The following is a 24,818-nucleotide window of genomic DNA, read 5'->3' on the forward strand; positions in this document are numbered from 1 at the left end:
GAACTGAGGCTATAAAGTTTATTTGGCTCTTTAAGGGCAAACAGCAAGTCTGCAACTTGGATGTGACTCAAGCCAATGTAGAGAATGCAGGCAGCATTTCTTCTGTTTTATTTGTAATGGCGTAATGAGCACTTGTACCTTACAGCAGCTGGGGGAGTGGAAGGGCATCTTGGTACTACCTAATACTGCTGCTCCCACTCCGGGGTAAAATTCTTCTGTGCTGCTTCTAATCCTCTGGTGAGATAAGATAGGTTGGAGTGGGTTGACTGTGACCCTTGTCCTTGCTCACAGCTCACTGAAATATCATTAACCTTACCTCAAAAGTATTTCACAGCATTTTGGTATTTGGTAGTACAGGATAAAAGTACAGGATGAAGGTAAAGGACAGGATAAAAACACAGGATGCCATGCTCATTGCTAATGCTTACGTGGTGGACGAGCATGGGTGTGAAAACTTGGTATCTGTGAGTACAAGCATTTTGTGCCCGAATGTGCGTGTGCTTATCCTTTCCTGTTAATATAACCTTTAGGCATTGTGTCAGGAAGTGGGAGGAGAGTAAGTGAAACTCAGTTATGCATTTAAGAACTCTTATTACATATAAATTGAATTTTTTTGAGGTATTGAGAGATTGAGTGTACTATGGTTAACTTAAACCATTTCAAGTTCAAAAAAATACAGCTTGTTAGGTGACTGTTAAAAGGGAGAATAGAATATAAGGGTGATACTTAATACTCTTTTGTTAATTTTTTACTATATTGCCATTTTGAAGCAGTAGGGTTTTTCGCAGAAACATTTGAAGAAAGGGCAAACATCATGAGATGTCATTAGTAATGCCTAGCAATTATCTCTAAAAATACTTTTCAAAACAAAGCATTTGGACAGTGTTATCTGAACTGCTCTGTTATTTGGAAAAAAGGCATGTCTTTTCATGGAATTTTTTTAAAGTATTGTAATCTTACTATAAGCATTGTAGCCTCCTAACAGTAAAATAAAATGAATAACCCTGTATTGGAGATTAGTCGAGTAACTTCAAGGCTGTCCAGAACACTTAGTTCTGAAAATTTTTTGTTGCAAGGTAAAAATCAAGTTATTACAAGAACTTTCTCGCTCATTACATGTACATGAAAATAAAGCTGTTTCTATTTTTTAAAAATTCAACCTTTGTTATGGAAGCTTGTGAAAACAGCGTTGTAAAAGTTTTATTATACACCTTTTTGTTCATTTTCTACTTGCTGCAAGGATACCTTGACTAGTCATGTAGATGACACTGAACTACCAGGATGTGCAGGCTACGTATTAGAGAATTCAAGTTAGTGCTATTTAACCTCATATATTCAAGGGTAAAGTGTGATGGTTCAGTTACGGTTTCATGAGCAGCTAAACCATTCTTGCAGGAGGAGCAGGAATTTGAGAGAGGAGCAAGGTAAATGATGAGGACTGGGATCAACAGCGATTCCAGTGGCTTTTTTTTGGGGTGGCTTTTTTGTTTGTTTGGTTTTTTGTTCTTTAAATTCCTGCCTGTGAAGAAGGTGCAGATCCGCAGCAATTTGAACAAGTCTAGACTGGGGCTGCTGCTGCGTCCTTTCACCCTGAGGTGCTGCCTTCTCCCACTGAGAGATTTGTACTCCTTTCCCTCAGTTGTTAGCCAGGACCTGACACATGTGACTCCATTTCATGGTGAGGGAGGTCGTGCTGGCTGGACCATATCAAGAGTAGGGAGGAGCCCAAAAATAAGTACTTCATTTCTTTCCTGAGCAAAAAGATTTGTGTCTCCACCAGTTTTTAAGTAAGTGTCCAATTGAGAAAATTGAGGAGGTGTTTTCAGATTTTCACTTAATATTCCCCTTGTACAGAAGATTGCTTACAAGCATTCTAAATATATATCTGTTGGAGATGATGCATTTTAGATTCAAAAGGTGCCTTTATCTTGGTTGGCTGGTTGAACTATTTGAAACTAGGATATTTGCTAGCATTGTGAGTTCTACGAAGGCTTACTAGTAAAGTGTCATGTATCAATAATTTTTTTTTTTTTTAATAGAAACAAAAGAATGGATGTACTGGGTCAGGTCAGATACATTCTTTACATGATATTACAAAAGTGTATGCCTTAAGGAGGGAATACCAGGACAAGCATAAATGATGCTTCCTTTGCGTATTCTCCCAGTTTCCAATGGTTTTCAATTCAATGACTCTCTTTTAGCATAGAATCTATACCGTCCTATGGCAAGGAGTTCACCAGCTCTGCTGCCCACACTGCAAATGATCACCTTTGTTTTGCACCTGCTTCTGATTTTATTTGCTTTACTGAAAGAGGCAGTAAACATTCAATCCTGTCTGTCCTGGCTGTCACTTAGGTTTTTTACAGCCTTCTGTTACCTCTTCTTGCACTTTTCTCTCTCCCAGCCGAAAGATTTGTGGCTTGTATTTTGGACATTAGTCTTATCACATGTTCAATGACCCTTTCACCTCAATTGAATGTTTTCTAGTTGCCCCTCTCTGAGAGGTGGGGACTAGGACTGTGCATCATATTCAAGGTTGTACATACCTTAAGCTTATGTGGTGGGCTAATGCTCTCCTCTTTTCCTCACAGGAATGCTCTAAACATTTGCTTTGCTTTTTATAACTAATAAGCATTCAGCTGACGTATTCATAGAACAGTTTCTCAGAACACCAAGATTGCATTCCTGAGAGGTAATGGTCAGCCCCAAGCTCATCCTTATGTATATAAAATTAGGATGGTCCCCATTGCTCTTTACATTTTCATACCCTGAATTCCATGTGCCATTCTGTAGTCCGCTTGCTTGATCTTTACAATTCTTTAGGATACCCTTGCCTTTGTTGTCCAGAATAAGTTAATATCGTCCAGAAGCTTTATTTTACTGCTCTCCTCTTTACCCAGGTTACTTATTAGTGAAATCGGAGTACCGTAGTTCCAACAGATTCCTGCAGAACTCCTGGCGATTTCCTTCTGCTGTGAGAATTGTCCATTCATTCTGTCTTCTAGTCACATATTTATTTTTGCAATAGTTAGATGATTGTCCTGAAAGAGTTTTAAGAGGAACCTTTCAGAAGCCTTTTGGAAACCACAGACTGTATCAGTAGGATCTCCTCTTCCATATGTTTACGTCCTTTAGAGGACTCAAGTTTGTAAAGCTCACTTTCCCTTTACAAAAGCCCCACTGATGATAAATGGATGTATGGTACTTATCCCTGTGTCCGCTAATTCTGTCCTTTATTATAGTTTCTTCAAGGTGTGCATCAGAACAATACTGAATACAAGCATTTTTAGTGATTGGTGGTTTGCTAAGTGACTTTTGTCTACATTTGTTTTGGATTGAATGTGTTCTGGTTTCCTCCTCACACCAAGTTGATAAAATAAAGCTAATAATTAAGGATGTGTAAGTCTTGGAGCCCAGCATTGTTGATTTCATCTAAAATTGTTAGCCTTGACTCATGTGGGTGTTGTTCCGTATTAAAATGGCCAGTTTTCTGATTCCTCTCAGATTCCATTAAAGTTTAGCTGATAGACCTGCAGGTCCAGCCCTACTATAAATTTGGTTATTTAGGTGATGTAGCTTAGAAGTTAGCATGGTTAGTCCCACTGATGGTTTTGTCAGCACAAATGAGACAGTATACTAATAGGAAGGAGGAGGTTTGGAAATGGCTGGATTAGGAGTAATGTAATCTGGAACTGTGCCCTGAGACCAGCAAGGCTGACTGTAAACAGAAAGTCCAAGTAAGTAAACTCTGAAAAGAAGTCAACTTTCAAGATGTTGAATCATCTTATGTTACTATTTATTAAAGTTGTTAGTAAAAAATGCTATCTGTTGGTCAGCAAATACATGTGGAACAGTGTGTGAATGAAAAGTTAGGTTATTTTTTGTCCCTTTTACGCTTAATCTAGTTGCTGTGAAACATGCTCTAGAAAAGAAGAAGCCTTGCTATTAAGGTCTTTCACAGGACTTTCTGTAGTTTATGAACTGCTTGGAATTTTAATAGTTAACAACAACATGTTGCTCGAAACAGGTGATTTTTTTTTTTATTATTTCTATGAATATTTACTATACAGAAAAAATGTCTTTGAAAGCAACTAGGGTCAGATTATTCAGCTAAAACATTTTAGTGAAGAGGCTAACTTGGACATGACCTCGTTACAGATAAACTCGGGGTAATGAGGAAAATTCTTGCAGTAATAGACATTAAAATTAGAAAGCATCTATTCAGATCATGTAATTCTGCACTGATATGGTCAGTTCAAAGTCCTGAAACATGCTTTCCAGTTTTTTTAAAAAAAAAAGTAATCTTAATTGAAACACTAGTGGTCATTTGAAGGCTTTTGGATTTAAGCAACTGCATTTTAGAACACTTCTAAATCAGTTTAATTTGCTTCATGCCTCATAATTTGGGGTTTTACACTAGAAGTCAATTCTATTATAATAAGGTTTGAAATTATTTAGTACTTCAGAGGAGTTGCTGACTTTGAGTTACTGCGAGTTTGAATCCTGCCTCTTAGTTGCGGGGAAGATGGGTTACTGCTTTAGAACATCGTTATCAGTGTTTGTCAGTGGCTTCTTTTGAAAGTAAGTGTAGGGTTTTTTCCTAATCCTGAGATTTTTAAATTATTCCCGGATACCATACTATATCCATGTGGAGTCTATTTTACAATAATTATCAAGGAAAACATCAACAGAGTTAAGCAAAAATGGGCTCGTAAGGCAGTAGGGTAGCGTTTTCATACTTGTATTCATCACCTGTTATCTGAGAAATGATTCTTTGATTAAAAAAGTAAATTTGTTCAGAGAGCCCCAATTCAAGATCTCGGTAAATAAATTGTTTAATTTCTGTGATTGTTGAAGTAGGAAAAAGTCCAAGACTTCAGCTTTTGCGTGTGTATGTGTATACGTTGCGTATATGTACACATGTACATACCTGTTGAAAGGAGACAGGAACCTATTTAGTGCACAGTTTAGAGGATTAGAACTGTAGAACTCTGAATAAAAACCAGCAAAATCAGAAACTCTCAAGAGCAGTGTTTCAGCTGAGCCTGTTACCCTCAATTTTAACAGAACAGGTTTAATGCTTAGAGCCGCGGTACCCGTGGGTCATAGCCTTTAGTCAAGACTTGCATGCTATGTGTGTTACTTGTATCTTGTGATGCATTCCACAGGTACAAGTTTCTAAGACAGGGCTAGAGAGAGGATGACATGCTGCAAGTAAGTTTTGTGAAAGTCTTGTCTTTAAAGTGATCTTGGCATTTCCTAGGCTGCAGAACTCTGTCACTCCGTGTTCCTTGCTGAAAGAAGTCCTTTTCTTTTGAAACCAAGCAGCGTTCTCCTTTGAGTGAATTGTTCGCATCTGGTGGGCAGAATGTTTCATATGCACCTCCTTATATTTCTTTTTCTAGTACAGTCCGCTGGAGCTGTATTTTAGACTTGTTGCCTTTGCTTTTCTTAGTAGCCTGAAGGCAGAAAGGACGCAGGAGGCTGGGACGTACTACCGTTCTTTCCTACTGTTTGAGGCAGAATGATGGAAAACCGGTGGCTTCCATTTATTCTGGATATGAGTTTTTTTGTTAGTTTTTGGTTGTCCTAAAAATTGACTGTATGATCTTTTTAAACTTTTCTATGCTTAGATACGAGTACTGATGCCAATAGTCGTATTCTGTGGCTTTTTTTCCTAAAACTGACCTGCGTTTGTTGCAGCTGAAACAAGGTTCTGGTGATGAAAACTTTTCTCTTCTATATTATTTCAGGTGTACCTCTTTCCATTCCCTCTGTTCCAGAGTTGCCCATCTCCAATAAATGTCTCTTTTCCTCAGGAGGATGTAAAAAATGAAAAAGAATCTCACTTAGGTTTTCTTTTGGAGCACTTGTTGGAGCCTCTAGAACCTGAAACAAAAAGGTTAGGTCTAGGTAGGGATCATTTGTCAGGCATTCCTAAGGATAAAATGGATCTTATAAAATATATAAGACTTCTCTAGCGCTTTCAGTAGTAGAACAGTGAAGACCACTTCTGCTTCGCTGTCAGAAAAGAGTAGGTCAGAAGTAATTTCTGAAGTAACGGCTAGGTTAGGCTACCCTAATTACTAAAAATGGAACAAAACTCGTGCAGTGCTGTTGTATTTGTATTGCATTATGGTGTTCACTCCAAAATGACTTGTATCCCAGATCTTTCTTCTGATGTCTTGTCATAGCCCAGTTGTCTGGTGCCCTCGTCATTGCCCACAGAAGTGGTTCATTCTTCCTGTGGTCCTGTTTTTAACATGTTTTGTGGAGTCGTGCCAGCATGTGTGTCACAGATTCTTCTGGTAACAGAGGGGCTTGTGTTCCTGAGCTGCCTGGCAGCGCCCGTGCTGCCAGCACCCTTCGTCTTCCTCGTGTGCTGACAGAAGCGTGTCTGCTTCGCTAGTCGTCAGTAGGACTGCCGAGGTGGTGATCCGAGTGTGGTAAAACAATATGCAGTTGCTGCGTTTCATAAAGGCCTTGGTTTTTGAAGACAGCATCTGTATGAGAAGCCAAAGACTTTGTATTCTTATGATGAGGGGGCAAGGGAGAAGTGCAGAAAGGCAGTATGTGTGCCAGTAAGTAAGGTATGGGTATAGGTGAACATCAAAACCAAACTTCAGTTAGGCATGGCTGACTTGTAGGCCACAGGTTGTATGTAATCTATGGAAACGGTGAATCCAACCTGTGATAGCTTCCTTCTGTGTTTGTGTGCCCAGTGTTCCTCACCCATTGTGTGATGGGTGAATGAACAGATGTTGAGACAGACATGAGAAAAATCTTTTGCTGTGTGAGGGTGATCGAACACTAGAACAGGTTGCTCAGAGAGACTGTGGGGTCTCTGTCCTTGAAGATAGTCAAAGGCGCACAGCCAGAGCCCTGTGCAACCTGCTTTGCTGACCCTCCTCTGAACAGCAAGGTTGGATCAGATGATCTCCAGAGGTCTTTTCCAACCTCAAATGCTCAGCTATTCTGGGATGCCCAAGAACTGTGTAGTCTGGGTTAGCCACCCAGAAAAAGCAGACACCTCTGGCTTATTTATCCTAAAATCGCTCTCTCTAAAGACCTGGATATTCAAGAGGCATGCGTAAGTTCTGGCAAAGAGTCGTCAATTGTTTACTGAAGCATTCTCTGCTGGTACCTGTATTATCACCTGGCATACAAAGGAAGAAAACCTTTAGTCACCAAGTAAAAGAAATAAAGATCAAAGATGGTCTTCCTCCTCTCCCCTCCCTCCCCCCCTTTAATAATTGCTTTGAGCTTGTCATTCAGATGTTGCTTCTTTGGATTCAACATAAAGTTGACTATATCTCAAATCTATAGATCAGTGATCTTCAGTCATTCTCTAGTTAAGGTATGTACCCAAATGGACAGCTACCTTTAAGGAAGCAAAAGTCTAAAATACTTGTTAATTACTTTATTTTCACTCAAAAGTAGTAAGCAGATTAGTGTACAAATGAACTTTTTTTTCGCATTTAGTGATTAATACCTAGCTGTGCTAGGGTCTTGATTTTATTTTCATTTGTCTAAAAGCTTTAGACAATGTTGGATTAAAATACCTACTTGTATTACTGGAGGACCTGACTCGCTCTTTCTGAATAATTGAAAGAGATGGCACTCAGGTTTCCTTTTGCACCAGTAATTGTTTTATTTCTTCAGAAATTGTAGAGTGTATTAAGATGTAGTTTTGGTTGGATATTCGCATACATTTGTTAAGATGTTATAATAGGCACTTGTGAGAACCCCCTGAAGGTAAGAGAGTTGTACTGATGAAAAATTGCTTGTGAATCTTGGGAACTTTGGATGCATCCATAGCAATTTGGGGGGAAATGGAGGAAGCATGGGATGCTTCCCCAGATTATTTACAGAAATGAACTGGCACTCTACATCCTCATCTGATAGGGGTGCTTTAACAATACCTTGATGCATGGATTATTGTTAGCGAGATTAATTCAAAAGCCCACGGATGCATTACGCCTTTGCTTTTCAAGGCTATTTAATACCTATTTTAAAAACTGTAGGAGAGATTCACTATTGTTAAGGGGCTTACCCATCAAATGAGAAGTTGTTCTGACTAGAGGAAAAGCATTTCCCTCCCCGCCACTTGTCTCCCTGTAATCCCGTATCAAAGGGCGGTGTCTGAAGTGCTCTTATGCTTTAATGGGGAGCCATAATCTGGAGCGAGAAGGGACAGAGAACTCTTATCTGCTTTTCATACTCTGAACCTCTTAAAAGATTCCAGAGCTAAAATACAAAGAAGGTACAATTCCTATTTCACTGCAAAGCTTTACCCTGAACAGCATGTAATGTATTTACTCCTGCATGCTTGGGGTCTGCAGGATATTGTAGGGACAGTGTGCCAGTTCTGTGGCACGGCAAATCCACTTGTGTGAAAGAAAGCTCCTTGGGAGAGGAAGGCAAATCAAAAAAGGATCTGATTTATCCACAACTTGCTCATTAGGAATACATTGCTGCTCTTGTTAAGCATGGTAATTATCTGGTATTCGGCTCTTGCTAGCCTTTATTTTTGTCCTTCCCCCCCCCGCCCCCCGCAACCAATGTCTTCCTAAGAAGATAAGTATTTTCTTTGGTGCAATCACATATGTTGTCTGTAAATAAACAGGAAGTCTGTTTTTCCTGGATACAGCAGAAAATTCTTACTCAGGATGATGTTTTGCCAGTGGCTTTCCGCCTAAGCTGGGAGTGATGCTATCTGTACTCCTCCTTCTTTCTCCCAAGTAGCTGCCTGTTTTTGAATTCCACAAGTTAATAGGTGTTAATGATGACATGTGACAGAGGAAGTGCCTCAGGATAGCTCTGAATAATTTGAATAGTCTTGATTTTAGCCTCAACTTGGGAAGGATCTGATTCTCTCTTTATGTTCTGGGCAGATAACTATAAACAATCATTCATCTTTTTAGTGCTCTGTTTCCTTTTAGTGTTGTTAATCAAATGAGACCATTGCCATCCCAAGATTGGAAGAAATTAATGAGGTGTTTTTGCTTTGATATGGTTTAATCAACTGTAATTAGATTTGATCCAGAGTTGTTCAGATGTGTCTGTAAAAGCAAAAAAATAAAAGGCGATGGCTGCTTAGCATCGTGTCTTCATTTGGTATTTGTCTGAAGAGGTCCCTCTGTGCAACATAGTTGTTCCAGGACATCATTGCCAGGGACTCTTTAAGTGACTTGGGCGTGTGCTGTTTACCTGTCCAAAGGGCTTAATTTTCACTCACACCACTTGCCTGGTTGTTTTTTTTTTTTTCTTCCTTGGTGTTATTGTCAGAGTGCTCGTAAAATGTGACTCCTGCAACTGTTATTGGAAAGCTGTTCCAAAACCTCAGTTCTCTGGTTATTATAAAACACCTTTAGTTTCTAGCCTCATTTTCCTCCGTGGTCAGTTTTTATTTGACCTTATGCCAACTCTTTAGATTACCTTGCACAGCTATTTTTCTATTCTCCATGGTGCCTTCCCCTAAGGGCCTTTTGGAAGCTTTTTGGCATGGTAAGGTGAAGGGTATTGGCTGTTCTTGCAGGGAGTATGCAGAGGTGGGAAAGGAGAGGGTCATCTGGTGCTTGCAGGGCTGGAGAATAGGCAGGTTGGAGAACTGGGGCATTGTGTCACAGGGTGGCACAGATTTTTAAAGACAAGGCACAGCAGCTTGTTAAAAGCATCCTAGTAAAAACACTAAAAGAAGTCATATCCTGTTAGGCTTAGTTTTACAGGATTAAGTAAAAAAAGTTCTCTTAGTCATTTTCTATTTCTTCAAGTGCACTGGTAATCCATTTTCACATCAGTTTTAGGTATTTCCGCAAGCAGCGTAGTCAGTGAAGACAGTTACCAAACAGCACTGCCCCGTGGTTGTGCTGCAGAAATGTCTGTGGGGCTGTGATACAGATTGGATCAGGTAGCTGATCTGGGTCCGTGTGGTTGAACTGAACAGTTGGTTTCATCTTGCTTCAGCGCTGCACAACTGAATTTATCGACAATATTTGAAATGAGCGATTTATGCTTAACATAAGCACTTATGTCTTCTATGAGGCTTGTGATGCCTGATTTGTTCAAGTATCATCGATGACTTTTTCATAAAAGCATCACACTATGGCTCATAGTTGTCCAGTGACTGTTTAAAACCCCCAGCACATTTTCCTCCCTGTTCTTTGTAGCAAAGCTTTTTAGTCCACATAACTTAATCATCTGTCTAGTCTTTAATGCCATCAGCTTTTTTTCAACTGCCAGTTCTATGTGCTAGTAATGTCTCTTAGTTTTGCATTAAAAAATGTAGTTCAATTTTAAGTGACAATTAGCTCGCTTCTAGTTGTGGTGGATCCAGTTCTGAACCAATAGAGATCTCCCACAATTTTTGTCTTAAAAGAAAAAAAAAATTGCAAAGAGAAAATGCCAAATTAATTTGCATTCTACCAGTAGGGAGTCAGCGTTGCATTTTAACCCTGTTTTCGTTGTCCTCTGAATTTTTCCTTCACAGTGCTTTCTAAAGCCTTACACAAGTGAAACTAAGTGGGCAGTTGCTTAACCAAATATTAGTCATATCCTTTTTGTTTAGAAAGTTTCATGTTTAGTACCTGTTTTAAGTATGTGAACAATCTTTGTGGATCAGGAGAACTGCAAAATACTTGTGTGGTTTATCTGTTGCACGAAATTGTGAGACAAGTTTTGAAGCTTATTTTGAAGCCCTGCAAGAGTTGGATCAGATGCAAGGGATTGAATTATCCTCCCTTATCTACATCTTTCCCTCTTTGGGGATGATGGGACTACTAATCTAATCTTCTCAAGGAATCCCATCAAGCTGTTTAATGTCATGCTGAGTTTTGGGGAAGATATACTTTATAAAATTAAGTAGTTCAGAATAAGCTGATACACTTTTTCTGGTTCTGGTACCTTGTCTCTGCAAGCTTTAATATTTGACTGCTTTACTAGTTTGTGGGTAGACAGGTATCCTCTGTGTTCCCACCCTCTATTTCTGCCAAATCAGCTAGAGCTTGAAATATCATCCTGTGCTCACATCTGGTCCGGGTTAAATGTGAACTCATGGTTGAGCTGGTGCACAATATTGGCATTTATGGTCATGTTTCTCTGGCCTCAGATAGTTTGGTTTGCAGATTGAAGTCCTAGACGTTTCATCTGAATTGCATGCTTGCTTAGAAATTAAAGTAGATCACTGAGCACCATATCCCACCTCCCAGTATCTTCAGAATAACTAAACAGAGGTTGTCACTGTCTTCCACAATCACCTTTTAGAAATTTGCCAAAGAAAAATGTTTCCGTGTAGCATAACTGCTGTTTTAGTTAAGATGAGGGCATCACCTTGTTAAAAGTGCAAAGTTGAGATGTAAGACTTTTTAGGATGTGATTGACATTGTTAATGTAATTCCTGCATTTAGATAATTCACAAACTTCTTTTAAATTGGCAAATTTAGTCACTTCGTTCACCAACAATATCTAAATGTATTGAGACAGGGTATATTTTTTTCCTTAATTCTCTCTCCTTTAGTGTGAGAAGGGTCAAGTGGTCTTATTCTTTTGCAGGCAAAGTACTTACAGTGACCTCCTCAGTTCAGAAGTGTTGCATAGTCTATGGATAGACAAGTTACTTAAAAGATAAACAGGATTGAAGTCACTTTATAACATACAATTTCAGTGCTTACAGAAATTCTCTACAAGGTATTTGCTTTCCACCATACTTTTCTTAGCATAAAAGACTTCTTTGACCAAGACGAAGTTGGTCTTGATTAACTCTGAAATACAACTAAAACTCTCTTCACAGAGAGAGCTTCCATGCCATGTCATGGTGATGTTGATAGTATAAATACAATTTCCTTCCAGCCCCATCCTGTCGTGAAAGGACGTGGGAGGAAGTCTCGTTGGCTAGTTTGTCATTAATGCGTATACTCTCTTGCCAAGGGCCCATATTACTGAGCTATATGGCTTACAGACAGCTGTTATCTTACTCTTTCCTCCCTTTCCCCCTTCAACAGGAAAAACCTAAATGAAGGCAACTTATAAAAAGCAGATGTTGCAAAGAGGAGGAAAATGCATCCTATTTTGAATTGAGGAAGTAGCTGTTGCTCTAGCTGCACTCTTTAGTTGTATACAAACACCGTTTTGCATGTGGATTAGGTTTTTTTGGGTTTTGTTTGTTTCTCTTGCACACAGTAGCTGATGTACTGAAATGGGAGACTTGTTGGAGGTGAGTATAAAATGGCAGAAGTAAAATTTCCAGGTGCTCGTTAGCCAGGCAAAGGCTGGGTTCACAAGTGATGGTTGCTATGTGGCATGTGGAAAATAGGATGGATTGTTTTTAGGTAGCGGAGAATAATCTGAACAACTTCTTATGTTTATGGATGTGCATTGTCACTTAAATGGATAAAAAACATTCTTTCCGCCAATATTGCTGGACCTTTTGTTAGTCCTCCAACTGACCTTGTACTGCCTAATCCAGGATGAAGTGAGCGTGTTTGCTGTTTTGCTTTTTGTCAGATTGGTTACTCACAATCTTTCTCTTTATTTTTATAGAGCAAATTCGATTAAAGAATATAAGAAATGTATATGGAAGATGCTTGTGGTATCGTTTGCGACTGTTAAAACCACAACAAAACATAATTCCTACAGTAAAGTACGTACATTTCATTTGCATGACTTTCCATTAAAGCAATTCCTACATTTTTATTTTTATAAAAATATATTTTTTTGGTAGTCAAAGCAGCTGGAATTAGTTATATAATAATGGCTTTTGTGTCACGGAAGAGACATTTGCAGTCTGCTATATTTGAATAATTAATAGTTAATCGTTATTATCTAGTAGGGCTTGAAATCAAGATGGATGCTGTTTGTCCTTTATAAAATATCTGCTAAATGAAACCAGTGAACCTCAGCACTAATAAATAAGTAAACAATGCATTTATTTGTTCCAAAAAGTAATCCTCCCTCACTGAAATTAGTAGTGCTAGTGATGTCTTTTGATTTAAATATTTAATATGTAAACATTTATATTCAAATATATGACAGTAATAATTCGTATGTTTGGAGCTGATGGGTTTATATCTTTCAGTTATTACTTCCACCCTCAAAATATTTTGCTCTTTGTTATGCCTCTGTTTCAGCTTTTTGTTTTTTTTTTTTTAACATTGACTTTGTCTGGGATCAGGTTAAAGTCATCCTTTAAAAATAGGAAATACTATTGTATACCCGCTGAGGACAGACAGTTAAAGAATGGAAAGAGTCTTTGTTGATAGTGGCTTGCTTTTGTTTTTTTTTTTTTAAAAAAAAAAAAAACCAGAAAAAAAAATGAGAAGAGAAATTAATTAGAAATCAGAGCAGCTGTCTCATCTGTATCAAAGGTGGTATTATAACAGAAATACTCATACCTGCTTTAAAATGGCTTTAATGTTTCTTGCTATTTTAATATTGTTTCTTGAGGACTAATATCAAATGGCTTCTTATGTTATTTGTAGAATTATGCTAGAGCTAGTGGACTTGTTCATTTTAAAAATTCTTTCTTCCAAACAGGAAAATAGTCCTCCTTGCTGGCTGGGCATTATTTTTGTTTCTTGCATACAAAGTTTCCAAAACGGACAGAGAGTATCAAGAATACAACCCTTACGAGGTTTTACATTTGGACCCTGTAAGTAGTAGCATCTTTCACTAGTCTGTACTACTATAACTGTATATTCTATATCTAGATGTCAAATTTAAGACTTGGGTTTTTTTAAACAAAATAAGTTAATTTTAGTGAATGTATCTAGTGGTTTTGGGTTTTTTTGGCATCTGAAAGTTGCTGCTGCATATTGTAAAGTCAGTCGTTAGATATTCTTTACCTATACCTGTACTAATTTATAACTTTTGTATCTAACTCCTTCAAAATTCTAGTTACTTTCTTAATATAGTGAGGTGGGGTATTTTTTATGTATTTTGAATCTTACCCTGATGTTGTTTTTCTCCCTTGGTACAGGGAAACAAAAAAGTTACTCTCTTTTGTATGCCCTGTGAAAATCCTCTCAATAGCCATTTTTAGGGATGCCGCTGAATAAACAAGAATGTGGATTCATATGATTTACAGTTGTTGTACAGCAATATTTCTCTTGTAAATGAAAGGTGTGTTGGTGATGCACATTTTGATGTAGTAAAGGTTACCTTGAATCTCAGTTGCATCTGTGAATGCAAACAACAAATTCTAAATAGTGATACCAGCCAATTGGTTTATTAAACTGGAAAAAAAAGACGTAGTGTTTATCTAGGAAACAGATGCAGTGCTTTATTTATATTGAAGGTCTGATTCAAAATGGATATAAAAAGTTATATATCCTGAGGAGACAAATAGACCTTCTGGACATCTCTTAAACTCTTACTTAGTCTTGTCAAACTCTTTTCTTCATCTTAACCACAGTACCTCGAGCAAATTCTCTGCTTATGGTAAGTATTTCCTGGTACAAAGCTCCTCTTTTGAATAACAGTAGAGTCATCTTTTCAGCTCTGAAGTCTGAGGTATGTTTTACTTTCCAGTCTAAGGAAATACACTGTGGATACAGCTTAGCACAAGAATATGGAAGAACTTTGAATGCACCTGTTTTGGTTAAACTTGATGTATATTGTTAGTGTGGGAGAGCTTAATATGTGTATGAACATTAACAAATACACCTCTTGCCATTAGCAATGTGGCTTGTCAGGATAAGGGTAGGCATCACTGGTACTGCTTTTCTATGCTAAGAAAGCAATTATAGCAGATAAGTAGTTATGTTTCTAGCTAGACAGGTAGAACAAGACCTGCCTGTCGTGTGCGGAGGCAAGTTACTTAAATTCAACCTCTGCTCGCTTCCTTTGTGAATGACTGACTGCTGACTTGCTTTCTCTGGCTGACGCACAGCAACAAGATAAACTTTTGCTATTGAATGGTATCTGTTGGAACCATGCAGTTTAAAAGTTCATCTATCTGGGTTAACTTTGGTTAAGCAAATGGGGCTAGGGATTAGGTCATCAGAGGATTTTCTTTTGTCATCTTTGGCAAATTTCTACAAGTAACAACCCTGAGGGGAAAAAGGTATGTACGGAGTGAACTGTAACTTAATGTTTATTAATGAAAACTTGTACACATGCACAAGACACGTGCAACTTATCCAGGCAAAGAAACCAATACTAGAATGCTCTGAGAACTGGTAGAGGGATGGAGCATATTGTGGTAAGGACAAGTTGAATTAAAACAGAGATGTTACAAGGAGGGTGAAGAGATGGGTGTGAAGATAGAGCAGTTGAAGTAGGGCTCAAAATAGAGCCCAAGATTTCAGAGCGTGTTTGGTTTTTGTGTTTCTGTGCTATCAGATGATGTCTGTTAAATCCCCTTGAAAAACTTCCAGTTTGGACTACGTGAAAGTTAACAGCTTTCTTCTGTTACCGCTCAAGTGGAACCTTTAGAGTCGTTGCCAGCCCTGCTGATGTTGAAGTGATACAGATGTTGAAGTGTTGTTAGATAATGGAAATGTTGCTTTTAAAAAACCAAAAACCCCCAAACTTAAGGAAAAAAAAAAAAAAAAAAAAAAGGAGTTGCGGACAAGCACTTGAAAGTTTTGGCACACAATAAGTCATTTGTTTCTTTACATTCACCCTGTGGCCAAGATTTTTTTTTTATTTTAATCTTATGTTAGCATATCATCTTATAACAAGAGGCTTTTTCCTCCAGAGGAGAACCACAGTGTGGACAAAGTCAGATAATGTACATGCGCCTTATTTAATATAAAATATCAGCACTTGTTTTGAACATAGAATAGCTCTTTTTGGAGCGCATCGCTTAAATTCACTAATACGTAAGGCACTCAGATAGTATTACTGATTTAATGAGTAAGTATCCTTACTGCCATTTTACAGGTGGGATCCAAGGCAGAAAGATGAAGCTCAAAACTGGTTATAATTTTGGATTCTTTAAGTAAGACAATTGGGGCCTTAATTGTTTTTGTACGTAGTTAATGTAGGGAAGCGCTGTGTTCCAAGCAGAGTGTTGACTGACACCAACTGTCCTAGGCTGCTAAGCATTTCTGTAAGTCAGGCCTAACCTTCGTAGCCTAGCTTTTGAAAATGAGGAGTAAGCAATTAATGATAGATGGAAAAGTTTGTCATCAGCTTATCAGGGATCACATGCAACCTCTGTGGCAGAGAGAGGAAAAAACGAGGATTTTTTTTATGGGCAGCATTCATGTGAGGCATGAAAACCCTTCTCCAGCAACCTGATTTTTTTTTTCTCCACTTCCAGCTTCTGCTACTCATCTGGCATTCTTCATCTAGCCTTCAAACGGCTGTTTTTACTTGAAGTCTAACTTATTATGGAGTAAATTCATCCTGTGCATTAAATGAGGCAGGCATGCTGCTGAAAAATAGTGTTGGAAAATAATAGACACATTGTATAAAGAGAGATAAAGTAACAGCAGCTGAAGCCTCAGGATAGTTTAATTTCTGGTTTAAATTTATTGAAACAGTATCATCATCTTTAAATAACTTCCTGTGTGTTTATTGTGCAGTTAAGGTCAGCATGCTGGGCTTCTCTACCACAAAATGTTGAAGAGCCCTATGGAAATGGTTCTGTGAAACTTAGAAGATAGCTTACTAGAAAAACTTTATCTGCGCTTACTATAAAGTTTTGTGGGTTTTCTTGAATAGTGAAGTTCACAGTCCAACCTGAAAGTTAATGCACAGGGGATTGTGTTGGTGGCATTTAACAACGTGCTGTAGTTGAATAAAAATCGATCTCTTTCTCAGCTATAGGTAATGTATTCCCTTTATTCAAGAAGTTTGAAATAATTTATGGGTAGGATGATTCTAGTCAAAGGCATTCTTAAGCGGCAAGGCAATCCACTGTTCCTGGTGACTGACAGATTTATTTCTGCCTACAAGCTGCAAGTGAACCATCATATATGATCTATGAACTCTTTGCTTAAATAGAAGAATATTGCAAGTGAGAATTCTTCGTATTCATGAATATGTTTAGGAAAAGATAAGATTTGTCAAACGGATAAGGCAGCCTTACTTTTTTTTTTCCTATGGATGGGTGAATAAGGTAATCCAGAAAAAACCCCAATACCCAGCCATATGAATGTCTTTTTGTTAGACTATGACTTCTAACTTGTTTTAAAAATGTAATGGTTATAAAAATGTTACTAGAAAAATAATCATTTCCATGAAAGGCATATGTAATTTCATGACCATATCATATTAGAACATAATTCTTTAGTTCAATGAATGGTTCAGAGAAATACTACACAATGTGCTTCAGAAAATAGATATAGATTTGATTTAAGGAATTTTATTAATAACTCAAAACTTTCCTTTTTCAGGGAGCAAGTATATCGGAAATTAAGAAACAGTACCGTGCACTATCGCTAAAATACCATCCAGATAAAGGAGGAGATGAAGTTATGTTCATGAGGATTGCTAAGGCCTATGCAGCGTAAGTTTCTTTTTTACCTGCAAAAAATGGGAACTTGATATTATGGGGAGGGAGACCTCCAAGGTAATAGCAGGGATGACCTAAGCAGCCAGGGAAAATGTTTTCGGATATGTAACAAAAGTCAAAACATGTCTCAGTTCAGTGCATACTTCCTCTGTACAAGTTAGGAAGGATAACTTAATTGTTTAGCAACTGTCAGAATACTGTAAGGTGTTAGGTCTTTGTATTAAACTTCCATGTCAGCTAGGAAAAGTGTTTCCAGTGCGATACATACTAAATTTTAAAGACGACAAAGAACAAAATGGGTCTTGTGGTTTTTAACCAACCAACCCTGTCGCAGCAATTCTGAAGCGTTGCTTAGAAAATAAATATACTGTTCATTTCACCTGGTGATAAAGCCGAAGAGTAAGAGACAGTATTTTAACTCTGTTCCCATCTAGTGACAAAGATGTTTCATTCTGGTTCTGACTCAGTTTTCTCTCAGCTCCCCCATGTCCCTTTTCATTTGCACATGCCTTGCAAGTCCTGATTTTTCACTCAGTGACTGTTTCATATTATCTATGTAGTTCTTAAAAGCTGAATCCTTGTATCCTCTTTTCCTCCAGAGTGTTTTTTGGCCTTAGCTCTGCTTATAGCTTTTTTTTTTTCTGGTCTGAGAGGTGATGTGTAATACTAGAATTCGGTATAAAGGAAATCCCTTTTTATTGAATTTTTCCATAATCAAGATGTGAGTTCAGGTTTTGTAATGCTGTTCATACATGAAATGTTAATCCAGCTTTATATTCTTTTCTACTCCAAATGATCATCTCTGAGTCCAATACTCTCTGACTGGGTTCTCTTAGATATTCCACGTGTGGAGCATGTAATGTTTAATATCAAATTTGCTTAACTGAAGACAGTTGATGTTACACAGGATTTCTGATTTAGTGGAGTGATACATTTGTATTGTGTTTTCAGTGTATTTTGTAAGTTAGGCTTAGCAAAATATAGCAATTTCAATACACAGTTCAATCACAATACCAAAATGATTCCCATTACCGGTCTCTCTAATAAGCTCCCTCTCACAGTGCTGGGAAGGCATGTGTGGATTGAAGCCAGCCCAAGCCTGTTGTTTTCTTCAAAATTCTTTTGCTAGTTGTCTAGTTCTTATACTCTATGTTGGGCTGAGCCAGGTATGCATTCCCCCCATGCTGCTCTTGCAAACTTGAGGAGACATTCATACTTTTTTAATGAAGGAGAAATGTTTACACTACCCTTGATCTGCTCAGGTGTTGATAGGTGTTTATCTAAAACAAAGACCACCCTCTGGTCCCCTTTGTGTTGAGACAGAGTTAGCTGCTTTGCAACAGCTGTGGTGAGTTGCTGTGGTCAGTCTGAGCTTCATGGCACATCGCCCTTGCCCATCCCCTCTGAGCCTTCTTCCATTGTAGGGGTTTATTGGGTCAGTCACATCATCAGAGAACCTAGCAAGTTGGTGATTTCTGCTTTTAAGTCAGTTGTCTGTGTGGTTGACCTTACTGACTGTTTGAAAGTCCTGTTTGGGGTGAGGTGAGGAGGAGAACCAACACCATGCTCGCTTGAGCAGTTTTGAAATCATACTTTCTGCTTAAACATATCTGCATCACTATGAAAGTCTCTTCAATAGGATATTCTGCATTGCTTTCTGAACTCCTGAAACATCTCACTTCTTTGCTTTGCAAGCTAGCACTCAAATACTTGGTGATACAGTTTGATACTTCAAATGCTAGTGCAAGGGCTGTGGCAGAGCATATCTTGAAGTAAATGATGGGGAAGTTCCTTAGCCACGCTGTCTTGAAAGAATATGAAAGCTACCCATTCAATGAGTCTGTTAACAAATGTGAAACTTAGAAATGACGAAGAGTTCTCTGACTCATTCACTGGCTTTCTCCTGTGAGACAAAATCTTCACGTATAGTGAATGCGTGGTCTGTTTCTTAAAGCAGCATTCTTCCTTCTAGTAACAGGGATTCTGTTTGAGGTGGTATATTATTGCCAAGAAACTGTCATTACAGAACAGGCATAGAAATTGTAAGATTTAGGAGGTGATGTCTTAATTTATTTCTTTCCTCTTAAATATGAAACTAGGGAGTTCCAGGAAAAAACAACCAAACACACACATGCCATCAAAGGCTGAAAGTCTAGAATAAGAGAATTTAAAGCCCATATGGACAACTTCTGCTATCAACTCATCTTGCATATTCACCTTCCTTTAAAAAAACAGTTAATGTTTTCAACCTTTGTTTTCTTTCAAAATTTGCTGTACTGTAACCTGGCATTGAAACGTGCTCTTTGCGGATGGGGTATGCAGTCACTCTCATGAAAGGGAGATGTGATTGTTCCGTCTCCTGTACGAGGGTGCACCTTCTGTGTCTGATTTCTTTTGCTGTCAGGGTGCTAAAAGAATTCACCTGTGTATCATAAAGGAATACAGCAGTGTTGTTTCATATCAGATTTCATACAAACAATAGCAGAAGCTGTTTAGTTTGCCAAACCATCTCTGAAGGATAGTATAACTGCCACATTTGAAAGTTTCTGTATGTTAATGATTTAGATTACTACTTCTGTATTAACTTAATCTCTCTTTTTGAAACTAGCTTAACTGATGAAGAATCACGAAAAAATTGGGAAGAATTTGGTAATCCAGATGGACCACAAGGTAACAATTATGAATGACAGAAGTCCTGTAATTTCTGTGCGTTGAGATGATAATTTGAGAAGCACTGAGATCTTACTGTGTATAGAATAACTTTTTCCTATGATTTGAAGCAATGCATCCGATCAGTTCTTTGCTTGTGAAACTGGCTCTGGGATGGTGATGGGAGGGAAGGGCAGGAAAGAGTTTGCTTTCACATTTCTCAAACTTCTTATTGGGGGGCAAAAAGAGAAGGGTATTTTTTTAATTAGTCAGCTTCAGTAAGTATCTAGAGAAACTTGCCAATATTAAAAGGAGGTGTAAGTGAAAAATAGAATAATACTCATCAGAAATTTGTCAATTTTAAACATTCTTAGTATTTATGATCAGATACTATAAATGTGTGTTGAAAAATTAACTAGCCATAATGCAATAAACACACTTTGAAGTGATGTACATGAGGATATGTATGTATTTAAATAAATACTGTATACACTGTATACACATCTGCCTTCCATTTGCTGGAAGCAAATGTTTGAGGGTAGCTCTATGCCACCTTCATCTTGAGGAGTCCTGGTGATTATCCCTATGCTGATAGATTGTTCCTGGACAGATACCTACATGGAAATTATCCTGATGATGTGTATTAAAGTTTTACAGTAGATGATCCAAACTAAAACAATTTAAGGCTGAAAGTTAATAGATTCCCCCCCCCTCCCCATTTGCAGTTGCGTGAGTCACTTGTAAAACATCTTTGTCACCATTGTTTAAGTGGACTAGTTGTGAGGAAGAATACCGTATATTTCTAGCTGCTTCTGATACTTATTACAAGCAAAAAGGAAATCTGCTATCTGTTAGGACAGGCCTCTGTAGATCTCTGCTTGTTGATGCCCTGCAGTTTGCAGGACTAAGTTATACTACATATCTACATGGAAGGACGTAAGGCCAGCTTGGAAGTAGTAAATGGAATTTGTAACTTAGTTGTTACTGGATGACACGAGGGAACTCTGCGCTGGAAATTCTTCTTCTGAATTATATCCATCCAACATGGGAAATCAGTTTTAAAAGGGAAAACACCCCTCAGACCCTGAACCAGTGTTTCAAAGAAACAATCTTCCCTCTCCCTTCAAAAAAACAACTGTGCCAACTAAATCACAGTCTGACAAAGGCATTTCTGATGGGCTAAGGTGGTGGTTCAGTTTCTTTAACCACTTTGTTTCATAGCATAGCAAATGTCTTTCAGCTCCTAGCTTCTCTAGGTTTCCTAGACAGGCAAATAGGAGGACTCTGTCCCTCTTTCTGCAAAATACAAATAATATCTTGCTTCAGAAATGCTGTCACGATATCAGCAAAATGGTACTGTAAATTTTAGTCTGGTGTATGCACGAATAGCTTTCCTAGGACCTTTCCTGATACTAAACTTTTTTGCATCCACAAGCTGCTAACTTAGTGTTGCCAAGGCATAGGATTTCAAGTTAGGCAGTATGTCAGTGTCCTTGAATGGACCTGAAGCTGTGACTTCAAAAGAAAACTCAGCCAAAAGCTGAGAATTTAAAGGCATGAAGATCTTTGTGCGGTTGGCTCAGAGATCGCTTTCACAAACTTAAGGGACTCTGGATTCCCGAAGGGCGAAATGATTCTTTAGTAGGGCAGCAGTTCGTACTGTGAGTGTGAAGCCTCCTGCTCTTCTGAATCCTAACTCAGACTACAGTGGGATTGGAGTTCTCTGCTTTGCTTCTAGGTCTTTCACCGTTGCTTCGTCTGAAGGGTGGGAAGAAGCCTGAAATTTTCACTCTCCCATCCTCTATTCTGTACCCTTGTTCTACACTGAAGTGTGAGGAGCTTTCTAATTTAGTGAAATTCATCTTCTCTTCATTTATACACCCGTAGTTTAAAAAAAATCTGTATCCAAGCTATGTGCTCTGGTTTTTTAGTTCTGTGTAGTCAAAGAATGGAGACAGTCCCTTATAGAGGTATATTCTGGGATGAGATGAAGGACAGCTGGTGTTAGACATATCTAACCAAGTTAGATGAGGTACATCCCACCCTCTGTGCCCAGCACAAAGGAACAGCAAGGAGTATTCTCTTCTATCCAACTGAAGCAGCATGGAGGTTAGAGGCAGGCAAACAAGATTTTGTCTTTGGCATGACTTGCTCCTTTACTAGAAGTAAAATACTGAATGTGCAAAATCATTTGGAGAGTGTTTAAAAGCGGGTGAGGGGACCTGGAGAGTAAAAAGATATGCTTGTAATAATGTAAGGCAGTTTTAGTAGGCTATTTCCCCTTGATATTTCTTAGTGCTTCAGCTCAGCGAGCATGGATGGGGGCAAAGAGACTCTCAGACCAGAAAAGAAAGAGCTTTGTACTGAACTACTTCTGTTCCTGTAACAGTTTGAACCTACTATCCTAAAGGTCAAAAATATTGTGAAATTGATACCACCAGTAAAAGACACGTTACATTTTTAGTAGATTCTTCTAAAAATCCGTAACCATTAAGAGGTGGGGAAGCGTCTCCAGACTCTTCTCCAGAGCAGGGAATTTCCTATAACTTAATGTGGTAAATTCACTGGGTGTTATTCTGTTGAACTCTAAGCTTGAGATATGGTCAAGCTGGTCAGTTGTTTGAGTCTCAACAAGTAGTAGTTTCCAACTTAACTACATAGAAGTCACATTAGGCTTGTGCATAATACCTGGTTGTCTGAATTGATGGCTGTCATAATCTGTTGGAGGCAGTATCAGAATAGTATCTAAGTACATAGGGGATCCTAGTGTGTCTTTATGTAAGGCAATACTCCTTATTGATACCTGCTAGTACTGAGGAAAACACATTTTTTTGGTTTTGTTTTTTTTAAGCAGGCCGTAGAAATGTGTAAAGTCTTCCCCCCCACGCCCACCCCCCCTCTTCCCTTTTCTTGGTTTCCTAGAACGTCTAGTGTTGGGATAGGTAGTGTTTGTGAAGTTCAATTTATTACCGCTGAAGTGTCTGAAGACAAGCTATTTTATACTGTTCTGTATTCAGATCTGTGTACTGCAGATGTTACTGTTAGAGAATCACGTCTTCTATTTTCTGCAGTCTAACTCCTCTTGAATTGAAAAGTGTTCCTTTCTCTTTCTAACCAATCACAGAGAAATTTGAACTGGCAGAGGGTTTTGTTCTTACAATTTACAGCTTAGAACACTTTCCTAAAGTTACAAACTAATAAAACTTTTTCCATAGAATTCATTTGCTCTAACAGTTTTCTTGCGGTTCATGAATTTACTGATCTATATGTATTTAAACTGCTGAAAATTCTGCAAGGCAAAGCTCATAAATCTTTCTATCTGTGAAATCTTTCTCTATCTTTTTATATATTAATAAATATTGCATATCTATTTGACAGCAATATGTTAAGCTGAAATCTTTGGTATTTCAGATGTTGCATTTAAGTCTTACTATTTTATTGCACGCTTGAGTGTATTTCTAATTTGTTTTTTGATTTTGCTAAATTTGTTAGAATTTTGCTTATTGAAGTGATAAACATGAGGCTTTTTTTGTGGGTTGGTGGTTTTGTTGGGGTTTTTTGTTTGTTTGTTAGACTTAATGTGACTCGAGACCAATTCCTTAATAATTTATAGTGAATTTCTTTTCTTTCATCCTACAGCTACAAGCTTCGGTATAGCTTTGCCAGCTTGGATTGTGGATCAGAAAAATTCAATTTTGGTGAGTCAGCTTACTTAGCTCAAGATTTTAAGATGAACTTTCAAGTGTTTACCTTAAAACGTTTGTGCTTAATACTGCACATTTTGGTCAAAACATGTAGTTAATAATACTTTGGTCCAAATGCGCATCTTTGAAGCAAATTTCAGGAGTGAAAAGTGTTAGAGCAGCTTAAACCTAACCTTTGAGAGTAAAGTATTAATATGCTTGGAAGGATTTCATTGCAATGATTATGAAGTTGTACTGTGATCACCCCTGCTACAAAGTGTGTGTTTGTTGCAAGGAAACACGTGTAGAACTGTTTGCTGGATTTCTGTAGTTCCATTTTTGGTTTGCTAGTGATGCTGTAATCATACAGTGTCTAAATGTTCTTTCTGTTGCATTTGTTGCTGCAAGGTATTGGCTTACCCGCTTGATGTCTTTTAATGTGGTAATCATCTCTGTCTACTGCATCACAGTTTAGCTGCCAACTCTTTAATTATTAAAGAAACCCACCTGAGACAATGCCTGGATGATTTAAAAGATTACTTACACTAAACTGATACTCCTTATTTAAACCCTACCCAACTGATTATATTACTTGTAAGTTGTTCTTCAGAAATAATGGTAGGTATTATGCAATAAGCTTGCATTAATTTGTAGTAGGCTTGTGGTAATACTACTTGACTGTATTTTAGAATAAAGATTAAACAAGAGTGGTATTAAGTAATTGAAGTGTCTAATACACTATGTTTCATAATTTTTCTCTAGGTTTTGCTTGTATACGGATTAGCATTTATGGTTATTCTTCCAGTTGTTGTGGTAAGTGTTATCTGATTAATATTCTACCCTCTGCAACCAAGCTCTAAACAAAGCTGTCTTAGATATAGAGTTGCTCATTCTTGCCTTTCATGGAGAGAGAGCGTGAGTGAACTTTTTTTTTAATGTGGGTGTTTTCTTTTATTATGGAAAAAGTGTAGCTGCTGTAGAGTTTCCAAAAAAATGCAGTGCCACGATGGAGAGAGGGCTGTAGGGAA

General features: G+C 38.0%; 1 protein-coding gene across 1 annotated transcript in view; it reads left to right on the forward strand.

Annotated features, from left to right (window-relative positions):
- Window positions 1-371: 371 nt before the first annotated feature.
- The window catches only part of SEC63 (SEC63 homolog (S. cerevisiae)), a 56,227-nt gene continuing 31,780 nt past the window's right edge, over window positions 372-24,818 (forward strand). The window contains exons 1-8 of the mRNA XM_009573884.1: window positions 372-464; window positions 5,754-5,913; window positions 12,538-12,637; window positions 13,531-13,645; window positions 17,340-17,452; window positions 20,067-20,128; window positions 23,747-23,805; window positions 24,553-24,603. Of these exons, the coding sequence (XP_009572179.1) occupies window positions 372-464; window positions 5,754-5,913; window positions 12,538-12,637; window positions 13,531-13,645; window positions 17,340-17,452; window positions 20,067-20,128; window positions 23,747-23,805; window positions 24,553-24,603 (753 nt within the window). The remainder of the gene's footprint in view (window positions 465-5,753; window positions 5,914-12,537; window positions 12,638-13,530; window positions 13,646-17,339; window positions 17,453-20,066; window positions 20,129-23,746; window positions 23,806-24,552; window positions 24,604-24,818) is intronic.

This window comes from Fulmarus glacialis, unplaced genomic scaffold (genome assembly GCF_000690835.1).
Source record: "Fulmarus glacialis isolate BGI_N327 unplaced genomic scaffold, ASM69083v1 scaffold9410, whole genome shotgun sequence".
In the NCBI taxonomy this organism is placed as follows: Eukaryota; Metazoa; Chordata; class Aves; order Procellariiformes; family Procellariidae; genus Fulmarus; species Fulmarus glacialis.